Source organism: Stigmatopora argus, chromosome 1, assembly GCF_051989625.1.
Source record: "Stigmatopora argus isolate UIUO_Sarg chromosome 1, RoL_Sarg_1.0, whole genome shotgun sequence".
Taxonomy (NCBI): Eukaryota; Metazoa; Chordata; class Actinopteri; order Syngnathiformes; family Syngnathidae; genus Stigmatopora; species Stigmatopora argus.
Window position 1 is genome coordinate 20,376,832 of NC_135387.1, and position 22,604 is coordinate 20,399,435.

Genomic DNA, 22,604 nt, shown 5'->3' on the forward strand with positions numbered 1-22,604 from the left:
AGTGGATCAATATAATAAGGGTGGGTGCATGGATGATGTATGGATCATTGGATACCCAAAAATAATAATGATTTAACTTAGCAATGGATTCATTTTTTGTACTTTGTAACATTCTATAATGACAAATATGAAGACGTTGATCACTGTAGTACGTAAATAATATTTGTTAACTGAAATCCTGCAAGAGAAACCTTGTCCAAGTTACAAGCATGGAAACTCGGATCTCCCCAGAATATAAAATGGTTTGCCTTGCATAACAACTAAAAGAGAGTCATCATTATTATTTCTCTGTTTTCATGTGCAAGTCCTAAAATTGACAATGTGACCATCGCAGGTTAAACACTGTAAGAAAGGTGTAGAAACGGTCTCAGATAAATTGTTCTCTTTACTTTACTAATGAAGAGCGTATAGCATGCCACTCTCTCTTACTCACATTCACATGCACACACATGGTTGCAGAAACAATACACAGCAATGAGATAATTATGAATTTTTAATGACGATTGGGGAAAATTTCATCAAGCTCCTTTGTGGATTAAAAGAAGCAAAAGCATTAGTAGCTTTGATGAGTGTAGAACATTTGGAAGTTCAGTTAGTATTCTTGTCATCACGTAGGCTTTTTGTGTTGTGGTAATGACGACATGGCCTATGTCCGATTATTATTATTATTATTATTATTATTATTATTATTGCCATTGGGAATAATCTTGCTTGTTATAATTAAATTTAAAACATAAAGAACTACCTTCAAACCTTCCTATTCTAAAGCTATGAAAAAATGTCCTTTTGTGATTGTAGACGGTCTTTACCAAAACTGAATAACGTCAGTGTCTCTTTTGATTGGATTAGAAAAATATATATAATAGTAATACTATTCCGACAAGTAACAAAATACTGATGCACACCTATGCATAAACAAACAGTGGTACCTCTACTGATGAAATTAATTAGTTCAAGAAGTGGTTTCGTAACTGTATTTTCCGTAAGTAAGGAAATATTTTACATCGATTTATCATAATCCATTTAACCATTTTCAATACTACCCCCTGAACCTTTAAAAATTACAAAAGTATATAAATTTTGTATGAAATATGTATGTGAATGTTTGTAGGTTGTGTGCATTCAAAAAACATAAGAAAATGATTTAGCAAACCATTAAAATGAATAAGAAATGCCGACATTTTCCAATGAGATGGAATTGCCAGTGGCAGCTGGTAGAAATTCCTAAGCAACACAAATGTGTGTGGATTATATCATCTATCCAAACATTTGCCCTTTTGTCAAGAATGCAGCAAATGTTTTTCTAAAAGGACTAAAATGATCTACTAGCCTAGCGGATGTCGTGGTCAGCCAATATTTTTCAACAGGCAGCTGAGCTTCACTTCAAAGAGGACCAAATTGTGATTGTGTCTTTGTTAGTATAATCTCACCATTTCCCTGGCTAACTGATTTGCCAGCCATCCAGTGCTTCTCCGTCTGCTCAGCAAAAGTACACCAAAAAAACCTTACCCCAAAAGACCTTAAAGATGAGAGAATGGGAACAGATGTGATTTAATTTGTAAAAAAAAAAAAAGACATGAATGTCAGAAAAAGCGAAAACATCAAGAAGAAACTGCTCCAATGGCTAGATCTGGTAGGTATTGCGGTTCAAGCTCCTATTGCGGCTATGCAAATAGTAGAGGGTTATCAGAACTCAAGATTTCCACCCAATGCTCATACAGTAAACATTAAATGTTACCATAATTCCAAATATTTCTTTTGATGTTTTGTTACTTTAGAGGATGTCTGTGTTCGGAATGAACCGATCACATTCAAATTCATGTAAAATGGCCATCCTAATACATCTATCAAGTACCTTTAATTACACGCAAATAATGATTTTTAATGGGCTCTTCCTGTGATTTTTATCTTACTTGCACAAGCCTGGAGGTTATGTTCTAACATGGACTGCTCCGTTGAACTCTTAATTGGTGATACCAAAGGTAATAAAGGCAGCAGCATTTGACTTGAGACCTATGCTATAGTATTGTAGTGTATGTCCACCTTTTCTGGTAAAGTCACATTTTCTAACTTATCTCTGGTAGTGGCAACTGACAAAATACTGAGGATTATATCTACTCTTTTATTATTTCACTCTTTCACTCTCTGACTCACTCATACACACACTTGCACACCCTCACGTTCCCCTACAGCCATATACACATTTGCGAATGTGTTTAATCTCTGAGACAGATCCTAATTTAGGGTGTTCTCATGAACGCCTGAAAGAACGTTTGCCCCTTTCTAACAGTGAGCAGTCAAAGCATGTAGTATGTAAAATTCTGATGACGGTTTGGATGGGAATAATGAAGTAGATTTACAGGCATAAACTAAGGAACTTGTGAGCAAATTATGCAACATGGATACATGTGATGAACCTATTGAGTTTGTTTTGCATCTCCGAGCTAAGCAATACAATACATTGTATCCTGCATCAGATAACTATGAAATATGTGCTGTATACTTTTCATCTCATGGCCTTTCGATCTTTTAACAAATCTTTGACACGACTAAATACAAAGAACTCAAGCAGCCAATTTAATTATAAATCTTGGAGTATGCCAGGGCTCAAATGATCTATTGTGGCCTGATAGGAAGCTTATTGAGCTCGAGCACCATTCAAGGAGAGAGGAGCACATTCTGAAAAGACATAGAGACGCTATTGATGGTGGAGTGTGGCATCAGCCTTCCCAAAGCTGGTGTCATTCTGAATGGCTGCCTTTTAGTGAGCACTGAGAAATCACGGTGGCCAAATTGAGCATGGAAAGAAAACTGGCAATAACAAAACCTGGATGGTTTATTTGGACAGGCAGAAACTGTAGTTTCAAAGAAGTGTGGTCTCAATGGGGCTCCTAATCTGATAAGAAAGGGTCTTTCAGGTGAAAGTGAAAGATATTCACTGAATTCCCACAGGAAGTTTTTTTTTCTCTGCTGAGTTCAAATGATATAGAGGGAATGCTCATGAGCTTATATGTATTATATTATTTTGTACTCCGGCTTCCTTCCACGTTTCCCAAAAACATACATGGTAGGCTGGTTGAACATTAGTTATGGTTGTCTGTCAACTAGTGCTCTGTGATTGGTTGGCAATCAATTCAGGGTGTCCGCCGCCTGGTGACCGAAGTCAGCTGGGATAGGCTCCAGCACCCCCCACAACCTTTGTGGGATAAGCGGCTTGGAAAATGAATGAATGAAAGTATATAAGTAGTATATGTATGAGGGAGGGATGGGATGCATATCTCCATGGACCATATGCCTTTACCCCTCAGTACACATAACCCTCTGTTTTTTCCTCTGCAACAACACAGGCTGAAAGTCAGCCTCTGGGCAGGAAGCAATTGAAGTGAAACTCTTAGAGACACTAAAAAGAAGAAAGGGGGACGCAGAGGGAGAAAACCATGTAAGATTTGCACCATCGCTCATCATCTCTTCTCATCTACGGTTTCATCTTTGAAAGTCAGTGGCATTCACTCTGGTTCTCGCCACAAAGACAATACGTTTGGCCATGATTACTTTTCAGGGGGGCAGTGTCTCAGAACATTTTGAACTAGAACATGTTGCTGCCTGACCTCACAGTAAGCAAGTACTTACCTTTCGTCTGTTGCGCTTTGCTTGTAAATGAAATTAGATATAGCACATATGGCTCATTTTCATTAGCATCGTTTTCGGTTTAAAAGGCTTCTTACAGTATTTGGTCAAGGTGACTTTGCAGCAATAAAGAATTAAGTGGTTTAGTTGGTTGTTTGTTTGCATGACAATTAGCCTAATGAATCAGAACCAATATGACTGAACTGTAATTCCTCAATCACCAGTGTTTTCAATACATTAGGAGATTTAACACACCTTGAACCTTTTTCATTTTTGCACAGTCCCAGTTTCCAGCATACTCATCATTAGTGTGAATAGATTGCTGTCACACTGAGCTGAGTTTAGAGGATCAATAATTCCATTTACGCATCTGTGGCAAAATAACATTAAAAAAAACACACATACTCACACTCACACATACACTCTTGTACTTAAAATGAAAAGCAGTTTACTGGTGACCTTTTGCAAGGGCATTTTTCTTTGTTATTACACAGTTGCTAATCAGGGGCGCAACAAATCATTAATCCCGTCAGGATATTATTCAGTATGAATCCACAATATGCTCACATCCATGAGATGGTAATGGAGCTTAGCATGAGTGTGTAATAGTGAAAAATGACAATGTCTGTGTTCCTTTTTGCCAACATTGTTTTGTGTTTTTTAATGAACTAAAATTAACTCAGTGATGCTACTCAGACTGTATGAATGATGCATCTGTGTTTCCTTGTGTATGTGTATGCATGTGTTTTGGCTGATGGATGAAAGTATGGCAGTAAAGCTGCTGTCTTGTCATCTCACCAACACTGTGTCGCTTCATAATCTTCAGAATCATAAATCTGACATAATCATACAGTGTTATTTCCAATGTGTACATGTTGTTTTGCATGCAATTCTGGTTACATTTTGCTACATGATCACGCTACAGACATCTGCTCAGTCCTCGCTTGTATCTGTTATGAGTGCATAATAGGTTAACAGATAAAATAGAATTATGCATTCATGCAAACAGATACACACATGGATACACATGCAGAAAATTACGCGGTTTGCTATGGCTTTGCACGACAAAATGTTAATGTGAATGCACTAAGCTTTCCTACTTAATTTATTTTCTGGCATATCTATATAATTCAAAATGTATTCATTGTGGGCAAGAAGATTGTTTGTGGTCATTCACAGGGCACTTACAAACAGGCTAGTCACACAATATTGACTATTCAGATTGGCATGCATATTTTAGGGAGTCCAGGAGAAGCCAATGTAGCAAGTGAAAACCCATCCAAGCACGGGGCGCACATGCAAACACAAGCAGGCGCTTTCTGAAATTTCCTTTACACTTCAGAATTGTGTGGAAGACATGCTAACCACTGCTTCAGTGCTTCATTTTCTATCACACTGCATGTGTAATTTAGAGAACAGATGTAAGTTGTCGAAACGCAGTTAACCCAGGGAAGTAATTAGTGTCTTGATTGGTTGCCACGTGCATCTTTACAAATGTGGATAGCAACAACACCCACAGTGTTGAAACGTCTGTCAGCTCTTCATACCCTTCATTATGAGCTATTTTCTGCATAAACTTATTTAGATGTCTGTGTTGCTGAAGGAGTCATAAGAACATTTTGGGAGATGTTAGCAGAGCTCCAGTAGATGCAAACATCATTATAGAAATGTGACGTTTGCCACTCTCAATGTGATAAGAAGTCTTAATAATTTATTATTCCAACACTGTTAGTACTTGCTTTTACCAATTATACAGCCCGGTGATGTTAATTCGAGCTCTGCACAATGTACTATAAAAAGAATAATTTGACCTAAATCAACCAGTCGTTGAACTAATCAGATAAAAGTAAAAGAAGTAATATGAAAGCTGCATGAAATTAGATGCGTTTGTACTTTAAATTAGTCCTTGCCAATGTGCGTTTTGTCAGGCTGTACATTTTCATCATAGTATCTATTCCCATGAGCACGGTAATGTCTGAGCTCCCGGCCATAGAAATGAAGAAAAATGGAAGGAACCCGACGAACGTGTGGACTGATGGATGGATGAGTGAAGTGAAACGTGATTAAACAAATTGATGGAACATCTGGCTCAGATTTCCTCGAAGGATGAAACCCAAAGTTGAGTGAATTTAGTTACTTTAACTGCTCAAAGTTATCGAACATGGTCAGATTAAAATCTGTGGAGGTCATGTACTCCTTCTGTAAGCAAACTAGCTCTTCTGGAGGCATGAGTCACGGACATGCAGTGCTTACACACTGTCGGCTTAGAGAATAATGGTGTATGATATTATATATTTTGGCATCCATATGGTCCAAGTTACTACAGGTTCACTATTGCCCATACAGATAATATTTAAGGTAGACGGTTCATCGAATTAATAAATCATTTTTTATGACTCTCGGTCATTTATGCGAAGATTAAATCATGAATCCATATACTATGATGCCTACGGTAATATATATATATATATATATATATATATATATATATATATATATATATATATATATATATATATATATATATATATATATATATAGTACAGTGGCGGGCCGTCAGGGCCTTCAAGGCCTTCTGTGCTGGCCTAAGAAATATCTGAATCATATGTTATATTTTGTCCATCGATATTATTAAATAATTCCAAATTGTCTGTTAGCTTCCTTTCCCCCTGGTTGCACTGCTTCCAGATGTGTGTTTTCATATTGAAGCATTTAACCAATCAAATTTCAGCCATCATTTGTTGTCAGGGTCAGAAATCTGCCTCAAAGCCTTCACAATCAGTTCTGCGGGCTCTGCCGCTTTAAACAAGCGTCAATAAGACTGTTGCTTTAAACAATCAGATTTCGAGTTGGCAACACCACAATGTATTGTCGAGGGCGTAGGGATACGTCATTGCCTTGTCGGCAATCAATAAATGCTGCTAGGAAGTGGATTTTACCCCATTTTAGTGCAATTTTTGCCGTTTCGCGTATGAACGTATGTGGACGTATCGACCTTCATCGCTGTCGTTTTCCCGGGGAAATTATATTCCGGGCCCGGTTCTGATGTCTAAAAAGCTCCAGTATTTGTATTTAATCAATAAATGCTGTTTTCGGCTGGATTTTACCCCATTTTCGGGCAATGTTTACCGGTACGCCATTGACGTTCATCGCTGTCTTTTTCCAGGAAAATCCCCCCCCTGGCCCGGTTGTAATGTCTGAAAAGCTCCAGTATTTGTATTTAATTATTAAATGCTGCTAGGAAGTGGATTTTACCCCATTTTGTGCATTGATTTATTGATTATTTTTTATGTGTCGGAGCTGTAGCTGCAGTCGAGGTTTTATAGCCATAAAATAGTTTTGAGGGTTGGATTGATTATATATATATATATATGTATATATATATATATATATATATATATATATATATATATATATATATATATATATATATATATATATATATATATATATATATATATATATATATATATATATATATATATATACAGTTCATCACTATAGTTTCTAAGGAATATATTTTGTTTTACAAAAACGAAAGGGCGAAACTCAGCCATCCCAGAAAAACACATTTCACAAGAACAATAATCTTAGTGCAACTCCTCACAAGCACCATTCCAATCTTCTGGGTAATGCTGCTCCTTAACAGCTTCATATCAGAATGCTCTCAATAGGATGCATACTTTACTGTGTGGCCGAAATATTTGCAAATGTGCTTCCATTACAAATGTTTATTATGCGTGGAAAAAAAGCATCAGGGATCAGGAATCACATTCATTATTGGATAGTTTACAGAGAGCAGAGACTGTAGAGAGACTGGACTTATTATATTAGTACATAAATAGAAATGTATTTATATATACTGTACTTGGGCCTATATTCAACAAAGAAAAATCCTGACAAAGATAATCGGTTTTGAAAATGGTTAAATACATATTATATGTATTATTAATAAATTAACATATATTCAGTTTTTGACTGTTTATTTTTGTTTTTAGAAGGGAAACCTAACACTTATTGGCTTAGACTGTTTAAGAAATCAATAAGTATCAGCATAACCAACCAGCAGAATAGGAGTATTTATACCTTCCTTCCGCCCATTCATCTATCGATCCATCCTCTACCGCTTTAGCAGTTTAAATAGCAAATCAGGGACTTTCATCTCTTCGGCAACTTTGTCCGAATATAAATATTCAGTCACCTTTTGTTGTACCAATCACCTCATATCGCTGACCTTATTATTTCTTGCCTTTTATGTTTCTAATATTAAAAACATAAAAAAACATCTGTGCTGTTTCAAATCAATACTAAGTATGCAATGCTTATTACTTTTGCAAATCACAAATATGTCCCAGTGTGTGTTGTTATAGTATTGTGGATACCTGCTTCAAACTAGTCTTTGCTACAACACAATTAATGAGGCCTGCTTGTAGTAATTTTTTTTCTAGGTTATGCAATTCTGTTATGTGCCCTATCCAACCCCGATCCCTATCACGGGAGCAAAAAACAAAAACAAAAACAAAAACAAAAACAGGACCTCATCACTATACGTAGTACTACTATACTGTCGGGAAATAGCGCCTTTCAGTGGCCTTCTATTTGTACATCAGAATGAGCAGATCAGAGTCTTCTCTTAAATTGAACGTGAATTATCTATTCAAAATTGACGTTACATATAAAAACAATTCTTAAAAACAATCTTCAAAGTAACATGACTGACAAGTAGCCTCAAGTGTGTTCCAATAAAATGTAAAAACAGCGAGCGTACTCTCCTTTCCAGTGGCGGCGCTGTTAAAATATAGTATCGTTGTTAAATTTTCCTTTAATGGTCGGATGTGCTTATGTTGTTATCCGCCTCGTCGCGTGTGTGTGTGTGTTTGTCGTAAAGATGTCAGCCACTTTGACTAAACAACCGGCTAAAAATGTCTCTAAATCCAACACAGGAGCCACTGGGGCCGCGGGGGCAAGCGGTGCGCCCCCAGTTATTCCCCTGGCCTCCCCACTGATGGGGAAAAAGAAGAAACCATTTCTGGGGATGCCTGCCCCCCTCGGTTACGTCCCCGGTTTGGGTAGAGGGTAAGCTAACATTTTAGCCAGCTTGCTAACCATAAACCTAGTCCTTCTTCACTTCTTCTTTCCACAAATTCAATATTCGTAACGTTTTACGCGTTTTGCATATGTGCCGAGGTGATATTCTGCAAATAAAATGCACTCACGTGTCAGAGAGCAACAATTAAGATGAATTTTGTTGTGGTTTTATTGCTGCCATAAGGATTTAGTTCAAATTCTGTTTTTTTCTCACAACTTGTATTTGCATCTTGACCGTTATTCTTGATTATTGGTAAAATATTAATAATATATTCCAGGAATATTATTTTAACACAGTATTTCATAGCTCGTTCATGGTTTTCTTGTAGGGCTACTGGTTTCACTACTCGATCCGATATTGGTCCGGCTCGTGATGCGAACGATCCAGTGGACGACCGACATGCACCTCCAGGGAAGAGGACGGTTGGGGATCAAATGAAAAAGAACCAGGAGGAAGATGAAGAAGATCTCAATGATACTAATTATGATGAGGTGCATTGTTTTCTACATTATCATAAATTCCTCCTATGGCTTTTTTCAACATGTTAAAATATGTAACACTTCCTTTCTTGTAGTTTAATGGCTACGCGGGTAGTTTGTTCTCCAGTGGGCCATACGAGAAGGACGATGAAGAAGCTGATGCTATATATTCAGCGTTGGATAAACGAATGGATGAAAGACGCAAGGAAAGAAGGTAGATTTTAAAATACAGTTCCTCAGCATTGCAACATTATATTCCATTGGGACAGGACATTATTGATATTTTTCCTTTGTGATTTAAGGGAGCTGAGAGAAAAGGAAGAGATAGAAAAATACCGTATGGAGCGACCTAAAATTCAACAGCAGTTTTCAGATCTAAAGGTAAAGATTGTAACAAATCCACAAATGCAATCCTCTTGAAATGTACTGCTTAGTCCCCCTGTCTAAATCAGATATTTTTGTAACTACTCTTTTCTTAACACAGAGGAAACTTGCAGAAGTCTCGGAGGAGGAGTGGCTTAGCATTCCTGAAGTGGGAGATGCCAGGAATAAGCGCCAGAGAAACCCACGCTATGAGAAACTCACGCCTGTTCCAGATAGCTTTTTTTCCAAGCACCTTCAAACTGGAGAGAAGCACACCAGTGTGGACCCATTGAAGGGGGTCGGTAATATGCAAATACACAGTAACAAATGATGACTACTGTTAATTATTCAATGCATACACTTTAGTGTTCTGTTTGGTCTCAGCATATAGGGAACCCCAAAATAAATAGCATTGTCTCCTCTCTTAATCAGCTTGGCGGTCTTAACACACCATACCCAGGAAGCATGACGCCAGGCCTGATGACGCCAGGGACGGGAGACCTGGACATGAGAAAAATCGGTCAGGCCAGGAACACACTCATGGATATGAGATTGAGCCAGGTAATTAATGCAGCATTTGCAGACATTAATCATAATTTCACAAAGCAGAACAAAGGTAATGCAACATTATGTCTACAATCACCAACACGAGGTATCAATGTAAGCATATTTAATATACCTGAACAGCTCAGTTCCTATTAACATCCCAATAATTATCAGTCCTGTAAATATACTGCGCACACGATGCTAGGTCATTTTTCATCTGGTTAGTCGGTGGGATCATTGGGAGAATTATAGATTATAAAAATACTTGATAAGTGCAGCCTTATCACAGCTCCTAAAATATGAAATCATTAGGAAGAATTGTCTCACATATTTCATCATTATGTCAGGTGTCTGACTCAGTCAGTGGTCAGACAGTGGTGGACCCTAAAGGCTACCTTACGGACCTCAACTCTATGATCCCCACACACGGAGGAGACATAAGGTAGGGTAGCAATGCAACTCCCAATCTACATGTGGTGGTCTTATTCTTTTTGCATTTGAGGACTTGTTCACGGCTGTTTTTTGGCTCTGTCCAGTGACATTAAAAAGGCTCGTCTGCTACTCAAATCGGTGAGAGAGACGAACCCTCATCACCCGCCTGCCTGGATTGCTTCGGCCCGGCTGGAGGAAGTAACCGGCAAACTGCAGGTGGCTCGGAATCTCATCATGAAAGGCACAGAGATGTGTCCGAAGGTAAAGGAAGGAGGAGCCTTTATATGGGTGTTTGTTTCATTAATTTCATTTAGTATGTATATATTTTTTGTGTTAATACTAATTTGCATCTAAGGGCTTAGTTTTCTTTTTAAAAAAAACTGATCATCCTCTCTGCCCAACAGAGTGAGGACGTGTGGCTGGAGGCGGCCAGGCTACAGCCTGGCGACACGGCCAAAGCTGTGGTAGCGCAAGCTGTACGGCACCTGCCACAGTCTGTTCGAATATACATCAGAGCCGCGGAGCTGGAAACTGATGTCAGAGGGAAAAAGAAAGTCCTCAGAAAAGGTAGTAGGCAAGTTAAATGTACCATCTTTGTTTTATGTCATGGTTCTTAATGTCCACACAGCATTGGAGAATGTGTCCAAGTCAGTCCGTCTGTGGAAGGCAGCCGTCGAGCTGGAAGAGCAGGAAGATGCCAGAATCATGCTGAGCAGAGCCGTCGAGTGTTGCCCTACAAGTGTGGAGGTGCTTCGAGCTCATATTCTGCTATTCAACCCCCCAGCGTGTAAAATCCCAGCTCTCCTGTACTGTTTGTGTCCATTATCTTTAGCTGTGGCTGGCTTTGGCTCGACTTGAGACATATGAAAATGCCCGACGTGTCCTAAATAAAGCTCGTGAAAATATCCCCACGGATCGTCACATTTGGATCACTGCCGCAAAGTTGGAGGAAGCCAATGGCAATACACAAATGGTCGACAAGATCATTGAGAGGGCCATCACCTCGCTACGTGCTAATGGGGTGGAAATCAACAGAGAGCAGTGGATCCAGGTGTGTTTGTGTCACTCGCAATCTGTTAAGTCCAATGGTGTCTTGCTAAAAGGTTGATTTGCCATCTTTTCTTGCAGGATGCGGAGGAGTGTGACAAGGCTGGGAGTGTGGCCACCTGCCAAGCAGTAATCAGAGCCGTCGTCGGGATTGGCATCGAAGAGGAAGATTGCAAACACACTTGGATGGAGGACTCTGATAGTGTGAGTGTAAACAATTGTACTTTTTTTTTTTTTACACATTAATTTAATTGTTTGTGTTATTGTTATGAGTGAACTTATTGGCTCCCACTGACAGTGGTGCACATTCAGTCGGGGATTTCAACCGGGGAGGCTTGCAGCGATCGAACGATTTCTGCTTAGACACTACCATCTGCCCCAGTCCTTAAAAAAAATTCTGTTTTAGTGCGTGGCCCATGGAGCATTGGAGTGTGCCAGGGCCATCTATGCCCATGCTCTGCAGGTGTTTCCCAGCAAGAAAAGTGTGTGGCTTCGAGCTGCCTACTTTGAAAAGAACAATGGAACGAGGTAATTAATATCTTCCTCAGAGAGGTGACGTTTTGCATTGAATAATCTCCATATTGTGTATTCTGCTCAAACCTGTCAGGGAGTCCTTAGAAACCCTGCTCCAGAAAGCTGTGGCTCACTGTCCAAAGGCAGAGGTATTGTGGCTTATGGGGGCCAAATCCAAGTGGCTCGCTGAGGATGTGCCTGCTGCTAGAAGTATTCTTGCTCTGGCCTTTCAGGTACTAGAGCTGTTTCGCCAAACAGAGCCTCTGATGTGAAAGAGCTTAATCACACACTGACACTACTGCTCTGACATGCATAGAGTTCATTCAACATTGTATTTCAACTGTAAGAACACATGTTGAGCACTTGATATACTCCAATACTGCACTTTTCCACAGGCTAATCCAAACAGTGAGGAGATCTGGCTTGCTGCAGTCAAACTTGAATCTGAGAATAATGAGTATGAGAGAGCTCGTCGTTTGTTAGCCAAAGCTCGGAGCAGCGCTCCCACGGCCAGAGTGAGTTCTCGCTTCCCTCGTTTCTCTTTTCACTCTCTCTCGAAATCCTTTAACCTCAAGGTACTGTGGGCCAATTTACATTGTGATGCTCCGACACAAACAGAAAATGCCCCATTACTGATTTCCGTCTATATGACCAGAATTCAGCTTCAATTTCTGTTCGAATGACCGTGTGAATACAATACACAAGATAAGGGCCACCATTAGGAGAAGGGCTTGTCTGTAAATGTGTGTTTTTATTTGGAAACGTGTGCTGTCTTAACAGGTGTTCATGAAGTCAGTCAAGTTGGAATGGGTATTAGGGAACATTGAAGCTGCTCAGGAGTTGTGCACAGAGGCCCTAAAACACTATGAGGACTTTCCAAAACTCTGGATGATGAAAGGCCAAATTGAGGAACAATGTGACAACACAGATAAAGCGAGAGAGGCCTACAACCAAGGGGTGAGTTGTTTGCAAAGGCTCTCATTTCATCTTCTTAAGACTAATGTCCCTTATTTTCATGCAGTTGAAAAAGTGTCCCCAATCAGTGGCCCTGTGGCAGCTGACATCACGTCTGGAAGAGCGAGTGGGCCAGCTGACCAGAGCTAGAGCCATCCTGGAGAAGGCGCGACTGAAGAACCCCCAGGGTCCAGAATTGTGGTAAGCAATCACTCAGTGCAGAAAAACGAGAAAGTAAATGTGGGTAAGATAGAAGAATGAAAAATGTTTTAGGTTGATCTCGGTAATTACGAGTGCCATTTAATGTTTTTGAGGCAGATCAGCCAGCCTTTTGAGAACGACACTTGAAGCTTATCACTTATGCTTCTCCCGTTAACAAGGTTGGAATCTGTCCGATTGGAATACCGCTCAGGACTGAAGAACATTGCAAACACTTTGATGGCCAAAGCTCTGCAGGAATGTCCGAATTCTGGTGAGAATGGACCGGTGTGTTGTCATTAATTGTGCAATCTAATAATGTAGTTAAAATTATTCTTTATTCAAGGCATCCTTTGGGCTGAAGCTGTGTTTTTGGAGGCTAGGCCACAGAGAAAGACCAAGAGTGTGGATGCCTTGAAGAAGTGTGAACATGATCCATACGTGTTGCTTGCTGTGGCCAAGTATGACCGCCTCTTTGTCTGTATTGTACTCTACAGACAAATCTTTATGAAAATGCATGCTCTTAGGTTGTTCTGGAGCGAACGCAAGATCACCAAAGCCAGAGAATGGTTCCTCCGCACGGTGAAGATAGATCCTGACCTGGGAGACGCTTGGGCTCTTTTCTACAAATTTGAACTCCAACATGGAACAGAAGTAAGATCCTTTCATTCTAGATATACGTGGATTGCCTAGCCCTAAGGCCTAGTCTATTTTACAACAGATTTTTTTTGTTAGTGAGGTATCCCAAAACAGAATTCCCTCTAACTTTTATCTGCATGTTTTTTTTGTCTTCCGTTAGGCGCAACAGGAAGAGGTGCGAAAGCGCTGTGAGAATACCGAACCACGCCACGGCGAGCTGTGGTGTGCAGAGTCCAAACACGTCCTCAACTGGCAGAAGAAGACAGTTGAGATTCTTGCACAAGTTGCAAGCAAAATCAAAAACACCTTCTAAGACGGAGGATTTGTACTTGACACATGTGATCCATTTGACCAATTGTAACAGGAAGGGAGTCGTTTTGGACTCAAGACAACTTAGTCTCCTTGTTGTATTTTTCCGTTTAAAGCAGGCATGTTGTGATTTGTTATTGTGATAATCTCTAAAATTAGACTTTAATAACAAATGAAAAAAACAGCATTTTTTCCACAGTAAGATTTACTTTTTTCTATATGTAATCTGTCTTGTTCAGATGCATAGGCAAGAAGACTGAACTTGATTGTCCTTTAGGCAGAACAGTTTTAATATGAGGCATGGTATACTCCCATTGTGAGTGTTTATATCTTGTGCTGTTTATCCAGAGAAAGCAACTGAACAATAATTTGGGGGAATTGAGAGAAAGGTAGAAAAGCAGGAATAGTGAAACAAAAAAAACACAATTAAATATATTTTTACTCAAACCATGTAGCTTTACTTTCTAATCTTACCAAGAGAGCACCATATACATTAAAAGTGATGGCTACCTAATAACTAAAAAAGAAAGAGGGAAGATAGGCCAGCCAAAAGTGTGGGAACAGGTGAGTGTACAAACAATGTTGATAATGTCTAGTGGAAAACCCAGTGTTTTAGGACAAAACAGTATTAATCAACTTTCTATAGTAATAACAGGTATGTCAGGGAAAAAAACCCAAATAAAACCTTCGCCCCAATCACCTCAAAACTGGATTTTATTTTGTGAATAAAGTTATCCTGGGTATAGTTAAATGCAGTGTAGTGGTTAAATTGTTTTAATATTATTATGTCACTACTAGTTTATAATGCTATACGTATATAGTACTTAGTTTGTAAACGTGCATCTTGTTTTGTCAGTTGCTGGTAGGAACCTTTGCACAAAAAGAAATGTTCCTACCCGTGCTGACATTACAGCAGGACATTGCAATGTTTTGTCGTCTTGACGTGGGCTTTTATGGGAATTCTGTAAATTAGATCGCGCTGCAAAGTTGCATCGTAGCGCATTTTTGCAGTGTGTTACCAATATAAAAACTGTGAGTATTTGAATTGATATTTGAAATGGTGTTGAGCCATGTTTGTAAAACGTAAAATTCGCTGCGTTTAGGTTCCCGAAATGGCTTCCGGTAGCAGAGTAGACATGGATCCTGATGTTGCTCGAAAGCTGTTTGAGGAGGGGGCCACCCTTGTGCTCCTGGGAGTCCCTCAGGGCACGGTGTTTGGCATTGACTACAAGAGTTGGAAGGTTGGTCCCCGCTTCCGGGGTGTTAAGATGATCCCCCCGGGGCTGCACTTTCTCAATTACTGCTCTGTCAATTCACCGAGCTGTGGAGGAGAAGTTGGTCCCAAGACTGGCCTCTTCCTCCATCTTAAACCAAGAGATGTCTTGTTGGCTAACTGGGACCCCAAAGAGGAAGATCTCAACTTCTCTGCTTCCTCCAATGAAGAGGAAGTGAGCAGAATCAGAGCGAGCCTGCAGGATCTGGATCCATACCTTGGACCTTATCCGTACGAGGTGATGAGAAAGTGGGTGTCCCTCTCGGACCGTCTACGCGAAGAGTTGGCAATCAACTTGCAGCCTCTCTCGGGTCGAGTACGTTCCTACAGTGACGTTGTCCCCGAGACTGAGTTCAGACACACCAAGGATCGGGCTGAGCAGCCGAGGAACGACACGGCATGCCAGACTATGAGAGAGGGACTGGACAGGCTCCCCAAGATGAAGGAGAGAGAGGGAACAGAGCTGCGCTTCTCTGCCATCCCAGAGAAAACTTACCCTCCTGGGGCCACGCCTGCCCAGATCACACAATGCAGCATGGACTTCACCTACGCCCTGGAAACTCTGCTTGACCAGAACCACCGGCAGGACCCTCTCGACCTGCTAGGTGAGTGTCAATCTTTAGATTTAGCAGAACATCTGTAATGATCTGATATTTTTGTAAGCAGACAGTGGGTCAAGGGACTCTTGGTTGTAAAACCTTTCGAAACTTTGAAGAACCAAGCTTGACTAGCAAGTGGAACTTTTTTCCCAGGTGAGCTGCAGTTTGCCTTTGTGTGCTTCCTGATCGGAAATGTGTACGAGGCCTTCGAGCACTGGAAGCGCTTACTGAGCCTGCTGTGTCGAGCGGAGGCGGCCATGCAGAAGCACAAGGAGCTCTACCTGGGTCTCATTGCCGTGCTCTACCACCAACTCGGAGAAATCCCTCCCGACTTCTTTGTGGACATTGTGTCTCAGAACAATTTCCTCACCTCAACGCTACAGGTAGGATTTTCAGGAGGTAAAAATCCAGCCTGTTGTTCGGGTTTAATCACATGCAGTAAACTCTAAATGGGAAACTGTCATTTAGCCTCTTCTTTTTTTCATTTTGCTAGGTTGAACCATAAATTATCTCTTCAAATTGGAGGTTATGTCCTTTTGCAAAATTACGGGAGAACTCTGGTTAAATTCCCTAATAGCAACAAGGCTTTTGGTAATAGATTTCATGTTGTTTGATTGATTTTATTTAATTTTTTCCCCTACAGGACTTTTTTCAGTTCGCCAGTGGGCCTGGAGTGGACGGGACACTACGCAAAAGAGCAGAGAAATTCAAAACCCACCTCACCAAAAAGTTCAACTGGGATTTTGACGCAGATTTGGATGAATGCGAACCCGTGGTTGTAGATCTTCCGGAGGGTTTTACTGTGGCATGACCTAGCAGTGTTAAAAAAGTTTGGCCTTCCATAATGCTCCATGTGTAAACCTGTTTACTATGTCCCCATGAACACAAATGTGGTGCTTCATCATTAAGGTTAGTGTTAAGAAGTACATTCTTGTTTTTAAGATTACTAATTAATTTCATCAGTGACACAGCAGAGTAATTTCAGTAAATCAAGGGTATTAAGGCAAACCTAACCTTCCTCTGAATTCATTGTCATATTGGCCTCCTCCACAAGATGGTGGCCATGAGCTGTTAATTTATTCTCTGCCCAGAGAAGATTGATTGCTTTCTTCAGTGGATTTAGTGTGAAATTCGATTATTTTTAGTGTCCATTTCAAAAGATCAAATTTTCATTTGAGGGCCTATATCATATTACAGAAGCCCCGAATGAATTATTTCCCAAAGATATGTAATTGGAAGGCCCTGCTGGTATGAGATTGGATCATAGAGAAGGAACAACAGGGAACAGAGGCTACTTGGGTTTAAATTTATCGGATGTTATTATTGATTACATGCAGTCTCGACAAAACAACAATGAGTCGCAATTGGCGTTTTCAGACCTCAGGCCACTTTGATAGAAGAGATTCACACCTGCCCTTTCATCTGGACACTTCATTCCATCAACAATGTATATGTGATTCTTTTGAGTGAAAAGTTTTATGTTCATTACTCTTGGATGAACATACAAGCTTTTATAGGATTCATGTGAAATATCAATCATTTGTCTACTGACTTGGTTTTTAATTTTGACATCTGTTGTAGTTTGCTCTATATAATGACAAACCAAGGGATTGAAGATGTAGTTTTTGATATTTTGGCCTTTATCTGAAACTGTTTTTGGGGAAATTCAGGTTGAATTCTCAAAAATGCAATTTATCGCAATTAAACATCTTTTACTATTATTGACAGGAATACCTGTCTTTCGTGTTTTTCTACATTCCGATGCTGCTTCATAGTAAATTTCTTGTGTTAATACAATTGAACTGCTGCTCAACCACAAGTAGATGGAAACTATGTAGAGTAGAAATAATGTCAGACCAAATTTCAGTCCAAGATGGTTGCATTTTGATCAAATGAATCAATGTAAAGATGTATATAATAAAATAATATTCTATGGGAGTTGAAATATCTGTCAATTAAGACCTGCCCAAAATAGGACAAGACAGGGAAAACATGCAAAGAAGAGCACAGATCAACTGACAAAAAAATAGCTGCCTGTTTTAAAGCAACCTATGGGACTCAATTTTCATCTCTTGTCACAGATCCAGATTGACATAGTGTACAAGGACACACATTAGACTAAGTGCTGCCAAACATAGCCTTTAAGATATCCACAATGTTGTCCTAACCAGTGGTTCAGTCCAAATTCAAATATTTTCCTCCCTATCCAATAGCTACATTTTCTTATCCTTGGTTATAAAAGCCTGCGTGTGATGGGTCTTTATTCCCTCCGGCTGAAGTTCCATTGAAGTTTTCACATGTCTTATACACATGATGTGAGGCAGGCACGTGTCCATTGTCCATTTTCCCCCTTAGAATATGGGAGAAGTTTTGGCTTGCTCACATTTGGAAGTATGGTAACCAGAAAATTGGACAAAAGCAGAAGAGGGTGCACTAAAAACTGGTGATGTTGTTAAAAAATTCTGGAAAAATCTCACACACATTAAGGTTCTGTTTGAATGATCTGCTCAAGTGATTAGTGGCGTTAGACTTCGAAAGTTTGTCCTTCTGCCGTTGTGATCACATAGGACACGCTTGAAAAAGTCATTCCCCCACAGACTGAGGGACTGAATGAAAGCAATACCGGGCTAACATGCAATGCCATGTTTCACGGATCTCATGCATGTTTCCGCACTCATTAGGTAAATCTTCCATGAGAGCTTAACTAAACATTTGGCAAGTCTAATTTTAATCAACCTGGTTTTAAACAGGCCACAAATCCTTTCCTGGCCCCTCAATACTCCTGGGCCACAGTTCACCAGAGAGCTGTCGTCCTCCCCCCACCTACCCATCACATGACTGATAGCTTGCTTCCATTTTTACTGACTGTTGTCTTTGGCAGTGACACCCCAGCCTGAACCTTGAAAGACCTTGTCACTGCAGACAAGATTTGAATACGAAACCACCCGGACCCAGACACCCCTGCTGTTCAATTACTTTTCACCCTACCCCAATTTTGTTCTTCTTTGTGAAAGAGATGATGTGACATAAGACCTGTGCTAGAGGTGCCTTGAAAGAGGGCATGTTGAATGGCCAATAAATAATAAATAGTGAAATGATTAAAATAAACCTTAAAAACTCACTACTGACCCATGGTTCATGGATTATGTTGTCTTTTTGGGTAGTAGAAACCTTACCTCGGGTGAAAAGGACCAAACACACATCTTTGTTCTCGCCCAGCTAAATTTAAATAATTCACAATCTGATGCATTATTCAGACGTTTCTCTCGCTTGTTTGCTGCTTTTGTCTGCTGTTATTCCCCTCTGCATCATGTTAAAATATGCAAAACTTTTCTATTATCTCCACCTCAGTAATTGAGTCACATGCGTGATTGATAGTCAGCAGAAGAAATGTCTAAAGAAAATAACTGAATTACATGATTCAAATAACCATTAGGTGATTTTCTACCACATTTTTCTACCCCAGCGACTTTGGGTAAGAAACGGGACGGACATTGGACTGGTTGCTGGTCATTCCTACCTTTTAGGTTTTTTCCATATTTGATTGCTATTTAACTCAAGAAGGGGATGTAGCTCAGTGGTAGAGCGCATGCTTCGCATGTATGAGGTCCTGGGTTCAATCCCCAGCATCTCCAAGTTTTATTAGATCTAAATTTGAAACATTTGCAACAGATTAAAATTTGCGCAGAATAAAGGATGAAATCAGGTGTGCAGTACAATCACTGCAACATTGTTCCGGTTGAAAATGCAGCTCAGTGTTAGAGCCCATGCTTTGCATGTATGAGGTCCTGGGTTCAATCCCCAGCATCTCCAAGTTTTATTAGATCTAAATTTGAAACATTTGCAACAGATTAAAATTTGCGCAGAATAGAGGATGAAATCAGGTGTGCAATACCATCACTGCAACATTGTTCCGGTTGAAAATGCATGTTTCTTCTCATCACTTACAGGTTTCATTTTCTTCTGATGTGCTGGTATGTAAGGAAAAATGAAATTTAGCAAATCAATGTATTGATCCTTTTGAAACTACAGGTTTTTTGGGAGTAGAGTGTTGGCACTAACGTCAGCGCCATTATGTAACCCTCTCCACAAACACTGCATTGTTTTACTGAATGGTCTCAGGCCTTGTTTGTGGACATTAACAGCTTTCAAAAAGTCATATAAAAACCTCAACAACCTATTGCTGACAGATCCATTAGTAAATGTAACCCTTACTGGCTACTTGGTATACTTTGAGACCCTCAAAGAATCTCTTTCTACTGTAATCTACATCCTTTTAACCCCCTCCTATCTCATGCTAAATTATGGGAACGTCATCTAAAGTAACAGTGGGAGATATGATTTCATCTTCCATCTCTTCCCCATCTTGCTTAAACTCCCAAATGAACTAAATGTACTCCGGCTCTCTGGAGTTCATTGTTAATCATACACAGATTTCACAAGAACATCACCCGCATCAATGAGTTTTTATTATGGATAACAAATCTTAAAATTAAAATTTTGATTTAGTCCTTATAGCCTGAATTTCAGTTTATCCTGCTTTACCAGTATACACGGAAACTCACTTAATTGAATATATTTCTGTCTGCTACATGCTGTGGCCAGTCTTACTCGAACCAGGTGGCCAAGTATTTGGCTCACAGGAAGCCATTTTTCTTTCTGTTCAACCACAGGGAATTGACAGAGCCCTGAGATGTGCACAGTAAATTGTTGGATGCATTAAAAGTGAGAGTAAAAGCACAGGAAGATTGAGAAATATCTCGCTAATTCTAGGGCAAACGTTTTCAGAAAGCTATAAATAAGGCTTTGGGAAAAGGTCCTCATTACTGAAAAGCTAATCCTAAAATAAAGTGCACTGGAACCTCTGCAGTCCAATGTTTCTGGGCTCAAGCAATTAAGAAATCAACCATTATTTACCCCGCTAAAGTCCAAGTATGCCGCTGTCACGCAAGCCCTCAGCTTGGCAACCATCCCATGGGTGTGCATGTCTTTTTTTCCCATATGGCTTTTGGAGTCACTGACTGCATTTCAAATATGGACCAGTCTCAAGAAGGGGTGTTCAGCAGATGTGATCATAGAGAAGAACAAGAATGACCAGATCTCAGCAGAGTCACAACGAAGTAACATTGTTTTTGGTCTTTCATTTACATTTCAAGCGGCACGATGGTTAACGGCCGTTAGAGCGTCTGCTTCTCAGTTCTGAGAGCAACCTTCGCCTCTGGCCTTTCTATGTGGAGTTAATTTTGTTGTAAGATGGAACATAGGTGTGATGCAGAAAGCTCCGCCCACCGCCACATTAATACCTGGGCCTCTGTAATTGAAAAACACACGCAGTGAGGTAGCAGATCAACACCGCTTATCTTCTGCCAGGATTCATTCATGAAATAAAAGATTCAAGGTTTGACAGAAACTCATTAAATAATATACAGTTGCACTGTGGTCGCCAAACGTGTACAATAAACTGTACATTTTAGTTTCGCTTCCCTTTGGATTAACTACTGACGCCAACATGCTTCAAGGGGCTAATCCATTCAAATCCTGACTGGTCATAGTGGGAAATCCATTTCCCATGTCAGTATTCATACCGGATGGAGAAAATGCACCTCATGTTAAACATTTAGGATTTAAATGTAAATATTCTTACATCAATAACCAATGGCGTAACAAAAGTTGGGAGTAAATTGGAAAAACAACCTTGCTTAATCGCTCTCCCTTGCCTTCTCTCACAGACAGACATTTTTGGCTGTAATGTGTTTTCTGGTTCTTGGGGGCATATACATACATATATTTCATATCCTGTCTAGCACTGAGCAGAGATTTGCTTCTCTTTCAGATTCCTGGATGAAGGTCTAAATCCATTCCTTCACTGCTCTGGGAGGTATTTATCAAACTAACCTTTCTCAAACCCTTGGAGGCCATTGCACCCTCCTTCTCCCCCCTCCATATTCCTCCTCTACATCATCATAAACATCTGTAGGATTGCAAAATAAAGAGGGAATGTTCTGTTAATGTGATAGGCCTCAAGGTTCCAGTGACACCTGCCAGGCCCGGTGTAAAAAGTGTAACCTTTGGCTGGTGCAAAGAGAAAGCAAAGCAAATTGATGTTATACGGGTATGAAGGCATCTTTGGGTCATGGACAATGTTTGTGGTTCCCCATTCATTAAAATTCCCTTTCACATTCCGAGAAATTATAGATTGGATATGAGAATTTTGGTATTTGGGTGGACATGTTTTGTTTCTTTTAAAATTCCACTCTTGTTGTCCTGGAAAAAAAAATAAAGACACAATGCATTATTTATTCTACGCACAATACTGGAACACAACAATAACGTGAAGCTAACTTATTGACTTAATTGAATCTACCTGAGTTTGAAAAAGTTAGTTTGAAACCCTAACACTAGTTTCAAACCCTACTACGGAAACCTAAATCTAGATTGAAATCCTAGTTTGACTGAGTTTGAAACGTTATGACACCTATCGGCATCGATAGCTAAAGGCGGGTTGATGTTGAACTATGGGTGTGCTGACTACTTCC

General features: G+C 39.9%; 2 protein-coding genes and 1 non-coding gene across 3 annotated transcripts; all 3 read left to right on the forward strand.

Annotated features, from left to right (window-relative positions):
• The first annotated feature begins 8,452 nt into the window (after positions 1–8,452).
• Positions 8,453–14,903, forward strand: prpf6 (PRP6 pre-mRNA processing factor 6 homolog (S. cerevisiae)). The gene is made up of 21 exons (XM_077610988.1): positions 8,453–8,703; positions 9,045–9,207; positions 9,291–9,409; positions 9,498–9,576; positions 9,680–9,856; positions 9,991–10,119; positions 10,452–10,546; positions 10,641–10,797; positions 10,941–11,103; positions 11,165–11,283; positions 11,369–11,587; positions 11,665–11,787; positions 11,990–12,111; positions 12,191–12,329; positions 12,492–12,611; positions 12,877–13,053; positions 13,118–13,251; positions 13,431–13,522; positions 13,595–13,709; positions 13,776–13,902; positions 14,048–14,903. Exons 1-21 carry the CDS (start codon positions 8,453–8,455, stop codon positions 14,198–14,200), a joined length of 2,973 nt encoding a protein of 990 aa, XP_077467114.1. The 3' UTR covers positions 14,201–14,903.
• Positions 14,904–15,064: 161 nt separating this feature from the next.
• aar2 (AAR2 splicing factor) lies at positions 15,065–17,789 on the forward strand. The gene is made up of 4 exons (XM_077613848.1): positions 15,065–15,228; positions 15,300–16,074; positions 16,222–16,451; positions 16,712–17,789. Exons 2-4 carry the CDS (start codon positions 15,309–15,311, stop codon positions 16,877–16,879), a joined length of 1,164 nt encoding a protein of 387 aa, XP_077469974.1. The 5' UTR covers positions 15,065–15,228; positions 15,300–15,308; the 3' UTR covers positions 16,880–17,789.
• Positions 17,790–19,631: 1,842 nt separating this feature from the next.
• trnaa-cgc (transfer RNA alanine (anticodon CGC)) lies at positions 19,632–19,703 on the forward strand. Its single transcript has one exon. It is a non-coding gene; the product is annotated as a tRNA-Ala (tRNA).
• Positions 19,704–22,604: the final 2,901 nt, after the last annotated feature.

Bases quoted from the DNA above. Each gene is read 5' to 3' on its own strand.
- prpf6 (XM_077610988.1), top strand. From the start codon at position 8,453: ATGGTCGGATGTGCTTATGTTGTTATCCGCCTCGTCGCGTGTGTGTGT. The intron at 8,704-9,044 runs GTAAGCTAACAT...GTTTTCTTGTAG, and splicing joins GTCCCCGGTTTGGGTAGAGG to GGCTACTGGTTTCACTACTC. The intron at 10,798-10,940 runs GTAAAGGAAGGA...TCTGCCCAACAG, and splicing joins GCACAGAGATGTGTCCGAAG to AGTGAGGACGTGTGGCTGGA.
- aar2 (XM_077613848.1), top strand. From the start codon at position 15,309: ATGGCTTCCGGTAGCAGAGTAGACATGGATCCTGATGTTGCTCGAAAG. The intron at 16,075-16,221 runs GTGAGTGTCAAT...CTTTTTTCCCAG, and splicing joins GGACCCTCTCGACCTGCTAG to GTGAGCTGCAGTTTGCCTTT. The intron at 16,452-16,711 runs GTAGGATTTTCA...TTTCCCCTACAG, and splicing joins TCCTCACCTCAACGCTACAG to GACTTTTTTCAGTTCGCCAG.